Source organism: Chionomys nivalis, chromosome 1, assembly GCF_950005125.1.
Source record: "Chionomys nivalis chromosome 1, mChiNiv1.1, whole genome shotgun sequence".
In the NCBI taxonomy this organism is placed as follows: Eukaryota; Metazoa; Chordata; class Mammalia; order Rodentia; family Cricetidae; genus Chionomys; species Chionomys nivalis.
In genome coordinates this window covers 148,677,464-148,689,960 of record NC_080086.1, presented here as the reverse complement: position 1 = coordinate 148,689,960, position 12,497 = coordinate 148,677,464, and the positions used below count along the sequence as shown (strand labels likewise).

Below are 12,497 nucleotides of genomic sequence, written 5' to 3'. Positions count from 1 at the left end.
AGAAGGGACTGTAACCTGACCCTGGCAGGGATCAAGGAATGGTCACCATGCACTCAAAATTCCTTCCTTCCCCACTCCAGGAGCAGAGGGAATTTATTATGTTTTCCTTGCAGATAAGCACCTCAAATGGGGGCAGGGATATCAACTCGGGGCTGCAGTTCCCACAGCATAATGCTTACCTAACAGGTGAGGCCCTAGGTTCATCCTCACTAGAGAGGGTGGGAACATCCTCAAAGAACCTTCTTCCTGGCCCACCCTCTCCACTCTTGCCCTTGTAATACCACACTTGGAAGGAACCTTGTCCCTGTGTCTTATAGCATCTGGCCATGTGTCCATAGAAGTCGACACATACAAGAGAGAAGTGAGGAAAAAGGACCAGAGCCCGGCTGAAATGAGTCAGCAGGGCCTGCTGTGAACTACTGAGTCACAACAGTTCATTTTAATCTTGTGGCGTAGAACAATTCTGGGAAATGATTCAGACCACAGACATTAAGATACTATTGACAACCGTCTTGTGGTTTCTTGCACAGCCCTTGTTTGTGAAGAATTTCTGCTTTATCGCGCATTCTGCGATGACAGCAGCGTTCCCAGGGCTCGTGAGGCTCCGATGCTTGGCTGTGCGACTGGAGTGACAGGGAGACTATGCTCTACAGTTTAGTTCAGATGATTAATGATTGCATTTGAGCAGCAGTTATATTTATTTTTCAGGGCTGGGGATTGAACCCTTGGCCTAGCACATAATGCTAGGCAAGGGTTGTAGCATTAAACAAATGTATCTCTGGCCCTCTATTTTTTTTTAAAGATTTATTTATTTATTTATTTATTTATTTATTTATTTATTTATTTATTATGTACACAGTGATCAGTCTCCACGTATGCCCACAGGCCAGAAGAGGGCACCAGATCTCATTACAGATGGTTGTGAGCCACCATGTGGTTGCTGGGAATTGAACTCAGGACCTCTGGAAGAGCAGTCAGTGCTCTTAACCTCTGAGCCATCACTCCAGCCCCTCTGTGTTGTAATATGAGGAGTGGGGTTGCGTCCCCGGCACCCAGCCGCCCGCATGGCTAGCTTATGCCCCGAAATAATTACACGGAAACTGTATTCTTTTAATCACTGCCTGGCCCATTAATTCCAGCCTCTTATTGGCTAGCTCTTACATATTGATCTAACCCATTTCTAATATTCTGTGTAGTACCACGAGCTGGCTTACCAGGAAAGATCTTAACCTGCGTCTGTCTGGAGTGGGAGAATCATGGCGACTCCTGACTCAGCTTCTTTCTCCCAGCATTCTGTTCTGTCTACTCCGCCTACCTAATTTTCTGTCCTATTAAAGGGGCCAAGGCAGTTTCTTTATTACTTAACCAATGAAACAACAGATAGAAAGATGACCCACCTCCATCACCTCTGGCCCTCTTTTTATCTTCATTTGAAGACAATGTCTCACTGAGTTGCCCAACCCAGCCTTGAATTTGCTCTGTAGCTGAGACATGCCTTCAACCTGCCATCTGCCTGCCTCAGCCTCTCCAGCTAACTGGCACCACAGGCCTGCATTTCAGGCCTCCAGGCTTGGTTAAGGCACACTTTTTAGCAAAATGATACAGAATACTGGAGGAGGGAAGAGGCGCAGGTAAAGAGATGATAAAAATTGCAAAGCAAAAAGAACAAATGGACTTAATATTTTTAAAAATCCCAAGCTGAGATGGAAAGGCGCGTTACTGACAAGTTTTACAGGGCTCCCTTGTAAGCGTCATTAGCCTGCTGTCCTTTGGGGAGGCTTAGACTTGGCATACTTTGTGAGGATTATGAGTTAAGAGGGTGTTTAATCTGAACACACCCTGAAAATATCCAGACTCTCACAATAAGATCAATTGCGATAAGTTGCTCTCCCCCACACCCACTCTTCCGGAAGAAACATCACAGCAGCCAGGCTGGCGGTACTCTCCAGAGAAGGCGGCTCTGTTGTCTGTGATGGGAAGAGGATACAGAATGCACACAGCCATCCCCCTGCTTCCTCTGCAAAGAGTCTGCTTCATGTCAATTTGGACTACATTTGCTTTTAATCCCGAGACTTTGCACGTTGGGAATAAAGCGGTTTTGCTATGGTGGACAGCTTATCGCTGGGTGTCAAAGTTCACAGGAGAGACAGGTGCAGAGCCCACACCCCAGAGGCAGCTGTGAGAGCACAGTGACGTCACTGAGAGGCGGTGCTGCCCCCACAGGAAGCACAAAGATGTGTCCTTGTGAGTTTTCCATCTGTGATGTCGCGTGTAGGTCACTGTCCTTTCCTTGAGGGTAAGGGTCATGATGTAAAGACAGTGGCCACTTCCTTGGATCAGTTCATGGACGAAGCTTGGGCGGGGACAGTGCCATGTTCTGCTCCAGGGTGCCATTCTCATGCTGCACAGCCAGCCATCTCCTCCTCACCACAAACCTCTTTTAAATGCAGCTCAGGAGTGGATGAACACATAGTCGGTGGTCCTTTTTTTTTTTTGTGAGTTAAGGGCTGGAAAGATGGCTCATCAATTAAGAGCACTTGTTACTCTTGCAGAGGAGTGGGTTCATTTCCCAGCACCCACATGATGGCTCAGATCATTTAAAACTAACTATTCATAGCTCAGTTCCAGGGGATCCAATGTCTTCTTCTGACCTCCACCCTCTCCTGCCCTCTGCCCTCTCTGACCTTTTCCCTCTCCTGACCTCTGACCTCCACCCTCTCCTGACCTCTTCCCTCTTCTGACCTCCACCCTCTCCTGACCTCTGCCCTCTGCCCGCTTCTGACCTCTACCATCTCCTGACCTCTGCCTTACCCTCTCCTGTCGTCTGCCCTCTTCTGACCTCCACCTTCTCCTGACCTCTGGCTCTGCCCTCTTCTGACCTCTTCCCTCTCCTGACCTCTGACCTCCACCCTCTCCTGCCCTCTTCTGACCTCCACCCTCTCTTGCCCTCTGCCCTCTTCTTACCTCTTCCCTCTCCTGACCTCTGACTTCCACCCTCTCCTGACCTCTGCCCTCTTCTGTCTTCCACCATCTCCTGCCCTCTGCCCTCTTCTGACCTCTTCCCTCTCCTGACCTCTGACCTCCACCCTCTCCTGACCTCTACCTTCTCCTGACCTCTGGCTCTGCCCTCTTCTGACCTCTACCATCTCCTGCCCTCTGCCCTCTTCTGACTGTTTCCCTCTCCTGACCTCTGACCTCCACCCTCTCCTGCCCTCTACCCTTTTCTGACTTCCACCCTCTCCTGACCTCTGCCCTCTTCTGACCTCTACCCTCTCCTGACCTCTGACCTCCATGGGCACCAGGCTTGCATGTGGTGCACATATATACATGAAGACAAAACACTCAAACACATTTTAAAAGTCTTTATTTGTGAGCTAATGCGATGTCATTCTTCATAAGAACCCACTCTCGTATTGAATCTATCTTCTGGATGCTTGCAGAGGTGCAGTAGAAAAGATGAAGGCATTTAAGCCATCACCCACTGCAGGCAAACTTACGAGGTCAGTGCTCATCCGGTGGAGATAAGTGGTAAACTCTTAGGCTGGCATTTAATTGCCTTACACTTTATAGAAACCCTTGATAATTTCCTTACACTTTATAGAAACCCTTGCTATATTGTTAGAGTTGCTTAAGGCTGATTTAGAGAAGTTTGGATGGAATTATTAGGGCTTTGCAAAGGCTGGGGAATGCAATGGTGGCCTCCTTCCTTGAGACTACAATGTAGGTCTTCTCTGTCTGGAGTTTCGCTATGTAGCTTTCTGTTGGAAGTGTTCTGTTCAGAACAAGGGGTCCTCTAGTGTGAATTGCGGTGTAGTGGGAATGGAGCAGGTTTGGTGGGAGCTGTGGATGGGTCAGGGCTTCTGTCTGCAGGGCTTGCAGACAAGTCCTTAAAGGCACATGCGAGGTGGTGCCTCTTACAGTCCCATCTGAGCACATTCAGAGGCCCTACTTCAGCGAGTGGACCTGGCAGAGCTGCTATGACAACGCAGTGGGCTCCTAAAATGACATCTCTGTGCGTCTGTGAACTCAGGGCTCACACAGAATCCGCCTTCTTCCTGTTATTAGCCCGGTAATGAACAGAGCCGACCAACACTGCCTTTAGACTCCTCTGACCTTGCAATGCTCTGCTGGTCTTGGGGAAGCAAACTCACCAGGGGAGGAGCGCTGCCGCCTTGGGAAGGTGTGAAAGAGTCCACTCCTGTCTCCACAAGTGCACCTGGGTGCTGTGGAATAATCCTTCTGTATACATGAGTATGTATTACTCTCATTGGTTAATAAAGAACTGACTGGCTAATAGCCAGGTAGGAATTCTAGGTGAGACAACCAAACCAGGAGAATGATGAGAAGAAGGGTGGAGTCATGACCCTCCCAGCAGGTCCAGTTATTCCAGAGTCCTGAAGAGGCACTATCTGAAAGAACATGGGTGAGAAGGAAGGAGACCAAGCAAGATTCTTTTGTCAAGGTCTCGTTTATTGAAGCAAGCTTTTGTCTTAAATACTCCTCCAGTGGGGAACTCAGGCAAGGAAAAAAGGGGGAAGGAGGAAGAGGGAAGGGATTCGGCAGCTAAGCGGGGTTGTTGCAAGGTCAGCAGTTAGAACATCTGCTGCTAGCGATAAGCAAGGAATAATGGGGGCACTCTATGGTGCTTTCCGGACCTTGAGTCTCTAAGATTAGCACACAATGTTTTAGTTAACTTTAAGTTTTCCATCTCAAGGTTTTTACTTCAAGGCCCTGTGAGAGAGGAGAGGCCTGAAATGGCCCCTAACAGAGTCAGAGGAGACATCAGCCAGCCATGGAGGAAGCAGGGTGTGTAGAAAATGAGGCAACAAGTCATAAGTCACGTGGCAAAGCATAGATATGAAATATCTAATTTAATTTAATTGCAAGAGTTAGCTAGTAACAAGCTTGAGCTATCAGCCAAGCAGTTGTAATTTATATTAAGTCTCCGAATCAATTATCTGGGGAATGGCTGTGCATTATTTGGGAACTGGAGGGTGAGATAGAAACTCCACCTAGACCTCTGAGAACCTAGAAACAGGTGACAGCCACAGGCTCAAACATGTCTCCTTATTTAACTGTCTCTACTATCTGTGGTTGTTTGGACCACTCTAGCTGAGCCCCAGCAGAACTCAGTTGTACATTTTGGGCTTTGCTAGCACTCCTGACACAGAACACCATGAATTAATAAAGGTATTGTGTGTCCTCAGATTTTAGAGTGACTTTCAATGGAGGAACAGGAGACACAGCTGCCTAAATCGACTTCTTCAGGGAGAACCAGGTAACAACTGATGCAGGCTGACAAGTGTGATAAGCATTGCTGCACTGCTTACAATAAAAACGTTAGCAAAGTGCAGCTCAGGGCTCTTGCTGATGTCAGCTCCTCTCAGATCTCTGCTCACCATTTTTTTTTCTTTTATTTATTTTTTATTCTTTTTTAATTAAAATTTCCACCTGCTCCCCGTTTCCCATTTCCCTCCCCTCCTCCCAAATATTGCCCCCTCCCCCCACTCCCCTCCCCCTATCCCCACTCCTCTTCTCCTCCCCCCACACCATTCCCCCTCCCTCTCGATACTGAAGAGCAGTCCAAATTCTCTGCCCTGCGGGAAGACGACGGTCTTCTATCTACGTCCAGGAAGGTGAGCTTCTAAACAGGCTAAGCTCCCACAAAGCCAGTTCATGTATTAGGATTGAAACCTAGTGCCATTGTCCTTGGCTTCTCATCAGTCTTCATTGACCGCCATGCTCAGAGAGTCCGGAATCAACCCATGCTTATTCAGTCCCAGACCAGCTGGCCTTGGTGGGCTCCTAATAAATCAGTTCCACTGTCACAGTGGGTGGGTGCATCCCTCGTGGTCCTGATTTTTTGCTCTTGTTCTCCCTCCTTCTGCTCCTCATTTGGACCTTAAGAGCTCAGACCGTTGCTCCAAATTGAGAATCTGTCTCTACCTCGATCCATCGCCAGATGAAGGTTCTAAGGTGATATGCAAGATATTCATCAGTATAGGATAGGGTCATTTCAGGTTCCCTCTCCTTAGTTGCCCAAGGTACCAGCTGGGGACATATTCCTGGACACCTGTGAACCCCTCTAGAGTCTAACCAACAAATTCTCATCACAAAACATTCAGGAAATCTGGGACACAATAAAAAGACCAAACCTAAGAATAATAGGGATAGAAGAAGGAGAAGATCTACAGCTCAATGGTCCAGAAAATATATTTAATAAAATTATAGAAGAAAACTTTCCCAACCTTAAGAAAGATATTCCTTTGAAGGTCCAAGAAGCATACAGAACACCAAATCGACTGGATCAAAAAAAAACATCTCCTCGTCATATAATAATCAAAACACAAAACATACAGAATAAAGAAAGAATATTAAGAGCTGCAAAGGAAAAAGGTCAAGTTACCTATAAAGGTAAACCTATCAGACTTACACCTGATTTCTCTATGGAAACCATGAAAGCCAGAAGGTCCTGGATAGATATACTGCAGAAACTACGAGACCATGGATGCAAGCCCAGACTACTATACCCAGCCAAGCTTTCGTTCACTATAAATGGAGAAAACAAAATTTTCCAGGATAAAAACAAATTTAAACAATATGTAGCCACAAATCCAGCCCTTCAGAAAGTAATTGAAGGAAAATCACAAATCAAGGAGTCCAACAATGCCCACAATAACTCAGACATCTAATGACCCTTCACCAGCACAACTTGAAGAAGGGAAACACACAAACTCTACTACCAAAAGAAAGAAAGAAAGAAAGGAAAAATGACCGGAGTTAACAACCACTGGTCATTAATATCACTTAATATCAATGGACTCAACTCACCTATAAAGAGGCACAGGCTAAGAGATTGGATACGAAAACAGGATCCAACATTCTGTTGCTTACAAGAAACACACCTCAACCACAAAGACAGACATCTACTCAGAGTAAAGGGCTGGGAAAAGGTTTATCAAGCAAACGGACCTAAGAAACAAGCAGGTGTGGCCATACTAATTTCTAAGAAAGTTGACTTCAAACTAAAATCAATCAAAAGAGATGGAGATGGACATTTTTTACTCATAACAGGAACAATTCACCAGGATGAAGTCTCAATCCTGAATATCTATGCCCCTAATATAAAAGCACCCACTTATGTAAAAGAAACGTTACTAAAACTCAAGGCAGTCATCTGCTCACCATTTTATCTTTAACGATATAATAGGTGAAATTTTTCATTGTGATTTTCATACAGATTGTTCAGCGTGGAAGTAGTGAGTAGTTTCAACATGCTCAGAACAATGTCTATTGATATCCATCTTTTTCATTTTCTGACAATTTCTCAGTTGCATGGTTGGTTATTTTGATGTTGGTTTGTAGAGGTGCACTTTTGGCTCAAATGGTGGACAGCTTGTCTTGTCCTCTTGAATTTAGAAAACAGACTTCTAAGTTCTTCCACTGTTAGCTTATTATAACTAGTATCTAGAAGAACATTAACAGTGGCTGTGACAGAAGCCTCTGTATCGTCTTCCTGGTGCCCATGGCATGACATCAGTGTTTCTTAATAAACAAGATGGCAGCTGTGGTTGAGATGGAAAACTTTGCTGCAGCAGGAGGGACGGTTTATCAGGGTTTTGGCCTCTTTAACTACTGCTGGCAGCTGAGGAGGTGGCCAGTCTGCACTACTTCACGGCTCTGGAATGCTTTAAGTTATATGGAAATATTTTCAAATATTGAATCTTGTTTGCCCCCGTAAGACATCTCAATTGTTTAAGATTCTGCCAGATTCTGTTGGTTGTTAGTTTATTTAGTGTTTGGCAATGGCATTAATAAGTGATCTTGTCTACTAGTATAGAGCAATTCTCTATTTTTTAAAAATTCAGTTTATTATTGTTATGTGTTTGCTGTTTTGCCTGTATATTTGTGCTCCGCACGCATACAGTACCCATGGAGGCCGGAAAAGGGCATCAGATCCCCAGAACTCGAGTTATAAATGGTTGTGAGCTGCCATGTGGGTGCTAGGAATTGAACCTAGGTCCTTCACAAGAACATCAAGTGTTTTTAGCAGCTGAGCCATCTCTCCCGTCCCCAGTTCCTCTCTCTTTGATCACCTTAGTTGCGTCTGAACCTGTTTTAGGAAAGCATAGACTTTATTTCATGTCTAGATATCTCAACCGTGGTACTTTTCTGACTGTTCCTCCACCCTGGAGGGATTCTGCTGCCGTCTTTTCAGAAAGGAAGACTTTCTTATCACAACCCCCCTCTGACTTTCTCGGCTAGGCGTACCACTGAAGAGACTTCACCACGGTGAATGTTATTAGGAAGAATTCTGGGGTGCGCTGGGGGTTACAGGGGCTGCACTGATGGTGGTTGCAGTGAAAACACTTCTAAGAAGAGATGATGCTGTTTGCAATGAAGCTGAAGAGTTAACAGTGAGTAGGAAGGGATTAGATGTGTTTCTAGGAAGAAGCAGAGCGTAGCCCAAGAGAAGTGGCAGCAAGCCACTCTCAGGTCGTCAAAGGAGTCGAAGGGCAGCGAGATCTACAGGTGGATGGCAGACATGGAGCTGGGTTCGGTCAGACAGGTCCTGACATTTTTCTTATGGAAAATAAAAAATCACCTCAGGGTTCGTCACATCCCTTCCCCTCACTGTGCTTCACAGAAACTGGTTTCTGATCCCCTTACTGGGACGCTCCTCCACTTCTCGGCTTCTTCACCCACCTCCTCAGTGCGTGCAAACAGATGATTGTGGTCCAAGTGAGCAAAGGAGCCTTAGCTGAGACCTCTGAGGATGTTCAGGGGCTTCTTGCCTGCTCTTTCCTCCGTTCAGAAGCTCATCAACAACCACCGCTTCCTTCCCAAACATGCTGTAGAAGCCCCTTCTGTTTTGACTTCTTATCCTTCCTGAGTTCAACTACATTGTACAATGAACTCTATGGTTAGGTGGTTGGCCACATGTGAAAAGTAACTGTTTCCGGTTCGATGTGTGAAGAAAACCGTAAGATGGTAGTTACAAAGTCCTCATTGATGGCAGAGAACTGTCCTTTTCTGTGTGAGCAGGGGGCAAAAATCCCAGTCACTCACTGGCCTCAAGTTCCTGAGTAAACATTTTCCATGAACGACGACAGACAAAACAAAAATAAAGCTCGGGTCGGGACTGCGAGAAAACTCAAAGCAGCTGAGTAAAATGAAGCCGAACTGACCGAGGCTTCAGGGACTCAAGTCCCTAAATGGTGGGCACTGATGGCCATCCTGCTGAGATGACCCAGGGCCTGTTACTCCTGGATACACAGCACCATGCAAAAGAGATGAGATCTGCACGCCTAACACTAAGAGCCTGGGCTTGCATACCACCTACTTAAGATGCAGGGCTCAAAGAGAACACTCCAAAATAAAAACACTTGGGAGATAATTGTTTCTTTGGAAAGTGTGTAATTCTATTCTTGTGTTTCATCAACAATTACTGATGGCCTTGTTTTCATATTCTAATCAATCTTCACAAAGGACACAGAAACTGAGCAAATATTGAAAGACAAAACTGTGCCATCCCTTGAGGAAGACCAAAAGCCCAAATTCACAGAGCAGTGGGCACCTAACACCCTCTAGTCAAGTGGGATGTGGTATTCACTTGAGCATTGACCCTCAGACATGAGGTCCACGACAGTTTCTCACAGCAAGTGTGGGGAGATGCTTTCTCCTCTCTCCTTACCCTTGTGAACCAACCCCAAACTACGCTCTGTGTGTCAGTAACTCATTTCCTGTGGGGACAGAAGCTCTACGGAGTTAAGATTAACCAACCCTGGGTGAGTGAGTCCGAAGAATTACAAAAGAAAGCATGGAGATGATTCCTAGGGGAGACAGTGATGTGTGGTGGTCAGAGTGGTTAAGAATTTGATTCTGAAATTCAGAACAAATGTGTCTGTACTGTCCTAACACCATAGATTCTCCTTTAACAATAAAATCAGAATTACAAACTGATAAAGGACTATATTTTGGCTTTTCTGTTCGTATGATAAACATCTCACAAAAGCAGCTTAAAGGAGTGGTGTTTATTTCGGGTCATGGCTGCAGAGGCATTTCAGCTCATCAGAGCAGGGAGGGCAGGCTGGCATAGGGAGCAGTGTATATTTCGGGTCATGTCTGCAGAGGCATTTCAGTCCATCAGAGTGGGGAAGGCAAGGCTGGCACAGGGAGCTGCGTGCAGAGTGTGCCACCCGGTCTGGGAGCCTGACACTGAGTCTTCACTCTGGCTCAGTGAATTCCTGGTTCTGCTATCTCTGAAGTTTGCTGGTGGCTGTAGGAATGGGACAGCAGGGAGGATGGGAGGGAGGGAGATGAAGAAATGCTTAGAAGAAATGAAAAAAACACACATACTACTTACGAAAAATATGCCACACTTTCAAAAGAATTTTCTTAATTCCTTCAACAATCTGGCTGAGTATGTTATTCTCTGCTTCCTGTCTTATCTTTTGGTCGTATTTTCCCCTAATCGCCTGTACCATTTCCTCTTTCTCCTGAGCAGTGAGTTTCCCGAGAGCGCACTCTTCCTCTACTATTCTAACTTCATTCCGTTTTTGCTCAGTGTAAAGTCGCCTCAGGAGCGCTACTTGGCTCTCCAGCCTTTGCTCTGCATCCTTGTAGATGGCATCAGAGAAGCAGACGCCGCCATTGCTCTGCACCATGGCTTCGACCAGCTCCACCAGCTCCTGCACCTGCGTTTCCTGCTCAGCCTTCCCTGCTCTGTTGTTGATGGCCAGGCAGCGGTCACCACACTCCTTGATGATGCTTTTTAGGTTTGTATCTGAACTTTCTAGGAAGTCCTTTAGGCTCTGGTCCTCCAGCTCGTCTTTGCGGGTGAACAAGACAACCATGTACTGCATGGCTGCCTCCCCAAAGATAGCCTTGATCCTAATGACAGTTTCTTGCTCTTCCTCCGTGTAGCGACCCAGCCGCAGTACCAGGATGATGGCGTGAGGCCCAGGGCAGGACTGGAGGACACACTTGCTGATTTCAATGCAGGTGGCTTCCAGCTTGACCTTGGTGTCAAAGAGCCCTGGGGTGTCAACAAGCAGGAGTTCTCGCTCCTTCCACTTGCGGGACGCTTTCTGACAGGTCTTAGTGACAGCATGGGGTGCAATTCTAGAATCGAATTTCCTTTGCCCCAGGATAGTGTTTGCTGTGGCGCTTTTCCCACTCCCTGTCTTCCCTACCAGAACAATCCTCAGAGAGTTGTCACTGGGCTCAGCCATGATCTTCTCAGAAGGTTCTGGACTCCAGGGGTCTTGAGCACATGTCAAAGGGAAGAAAGTGGTTTAGATAAACTGGAAGCCACACTGACCCTTCCAACCTTTCGACCTTTCCCATCTGCAAAGGTTCTCATACTCAGGGGCAATAGCAGATACCTGTGGGGTTAGCAACACAAAATGTTTGGAGTCGACTAGCTCGGGACTGTAGGTAACCATCCCACTCTAAGGAGAAGACAGAGACGCTAATGTCTGGATTTTAAATCACAAGTGTAACTGTGCAGAAATATGCCCGTTCAGGTTTGAACCACGTGGATGCAGACAGTGAGAGAGTCCAGGGAACCATGAAAGACATTGCAAATTACTTCTTAGCCTCCTTCATCAAAATGCTCAGCTTCCCATAGTGCCTCAAAACAATTTTATTAGCGATATTGAGCCTTGGGTGACTGGAGAATTTCAATGCTATTCTACTCTCCAGAACCCAGGGAAGGAAAGAGCTTCCCACATGCTTTCTGGGAGGCAAAGGAAACTCACAGGTAAAAGCTGACAATGATTGAGGAAAAATGCAAGTAAATCTCACATACAATTATCGTTGCCAAATCCTAATAGAATATTAGCAAGCTAGACTCCCATGGAATTTATAAACATGGAACCTTATGGCAAAGTGGGGCTTTGCCTGGACTTGAAAAGAGGAAGTTATTGCCATAACTCACAGCCCGAATTCACATTGAAGGACATTGTAGGAAATGTGGGCTGATGCAAGCTTCCCATATGTTTATCCTTCTCTCTCTTTGTCTCTGTCTCATCCACTGAGTCCCCAAACTAGCAAGTTAGTGGGGAAAATCTTTTCTACTCAAGTCCAGATGTTTTCACCTCACTTTCCCTAAGTATTTGAAGAATTAGACAACTCCAATAGAGAGAACAAGAAACAGAGAGACAGTTTCACTATCCACTGGAAAGCTGCAGATCAATACTCTATCACATATCAGGCTGTACCCAGCATTCTGTTCCTTGCAGGTTTATGGATCAGCATATAAAAAGTATCATTGAACAAATGCCTAAATGATTTACAAATATAATGAATAACGATATCATTAAAAAGTGCAAAAGTTAAAGTCAACCCTGAGCGCTAGAAATTATATAAATACAGTACTCAAATACGAAATTCTCAAAGAATTAAACACACATGCACATACAAAGAGTGTAGATGGCAAGACAAGAAGCTGGCGGGATACCTGGGTGTCTTTCCTGATTCTGCCTGCTAAGCCG

The 12,497-nt window shown here is 45.8% G+C and overlaps 1 protein-coding gene across 1 annotated transcript; it reads right to left on the bottom strand.

Moving 5' to 3' along the window:
- Positions 1-10,358: 10,358 nt before the first annotated feature.
- On the bottom strand, positions 10,359-11,242 carry LOC130886222 (GTPase IMAP family member 7-like). Its single transcript, XM_057788217.1, has one exon. It carries the CDS (start codon positions 11,232-11,234, stop codon positions 10,359-10,361), a length of 876 nt encoding a protein of 291 aa, XP_057644200.1. The 5' UTR covers positions 11,235-11,242.
- Positions 11,243-12,497: the final 1,255 nt, after the last annotated feature.

Bases quoted from the DNA above. Each gene is read 5' to 3' on its own strand.
- LOC130886222 (XM_057788217.1), bottom strand. From the start codon at position 11,234: ATGGCTGAGCCCAGTGACAACTCTCTGAGGATTGTTCTGGTAGGGAAG.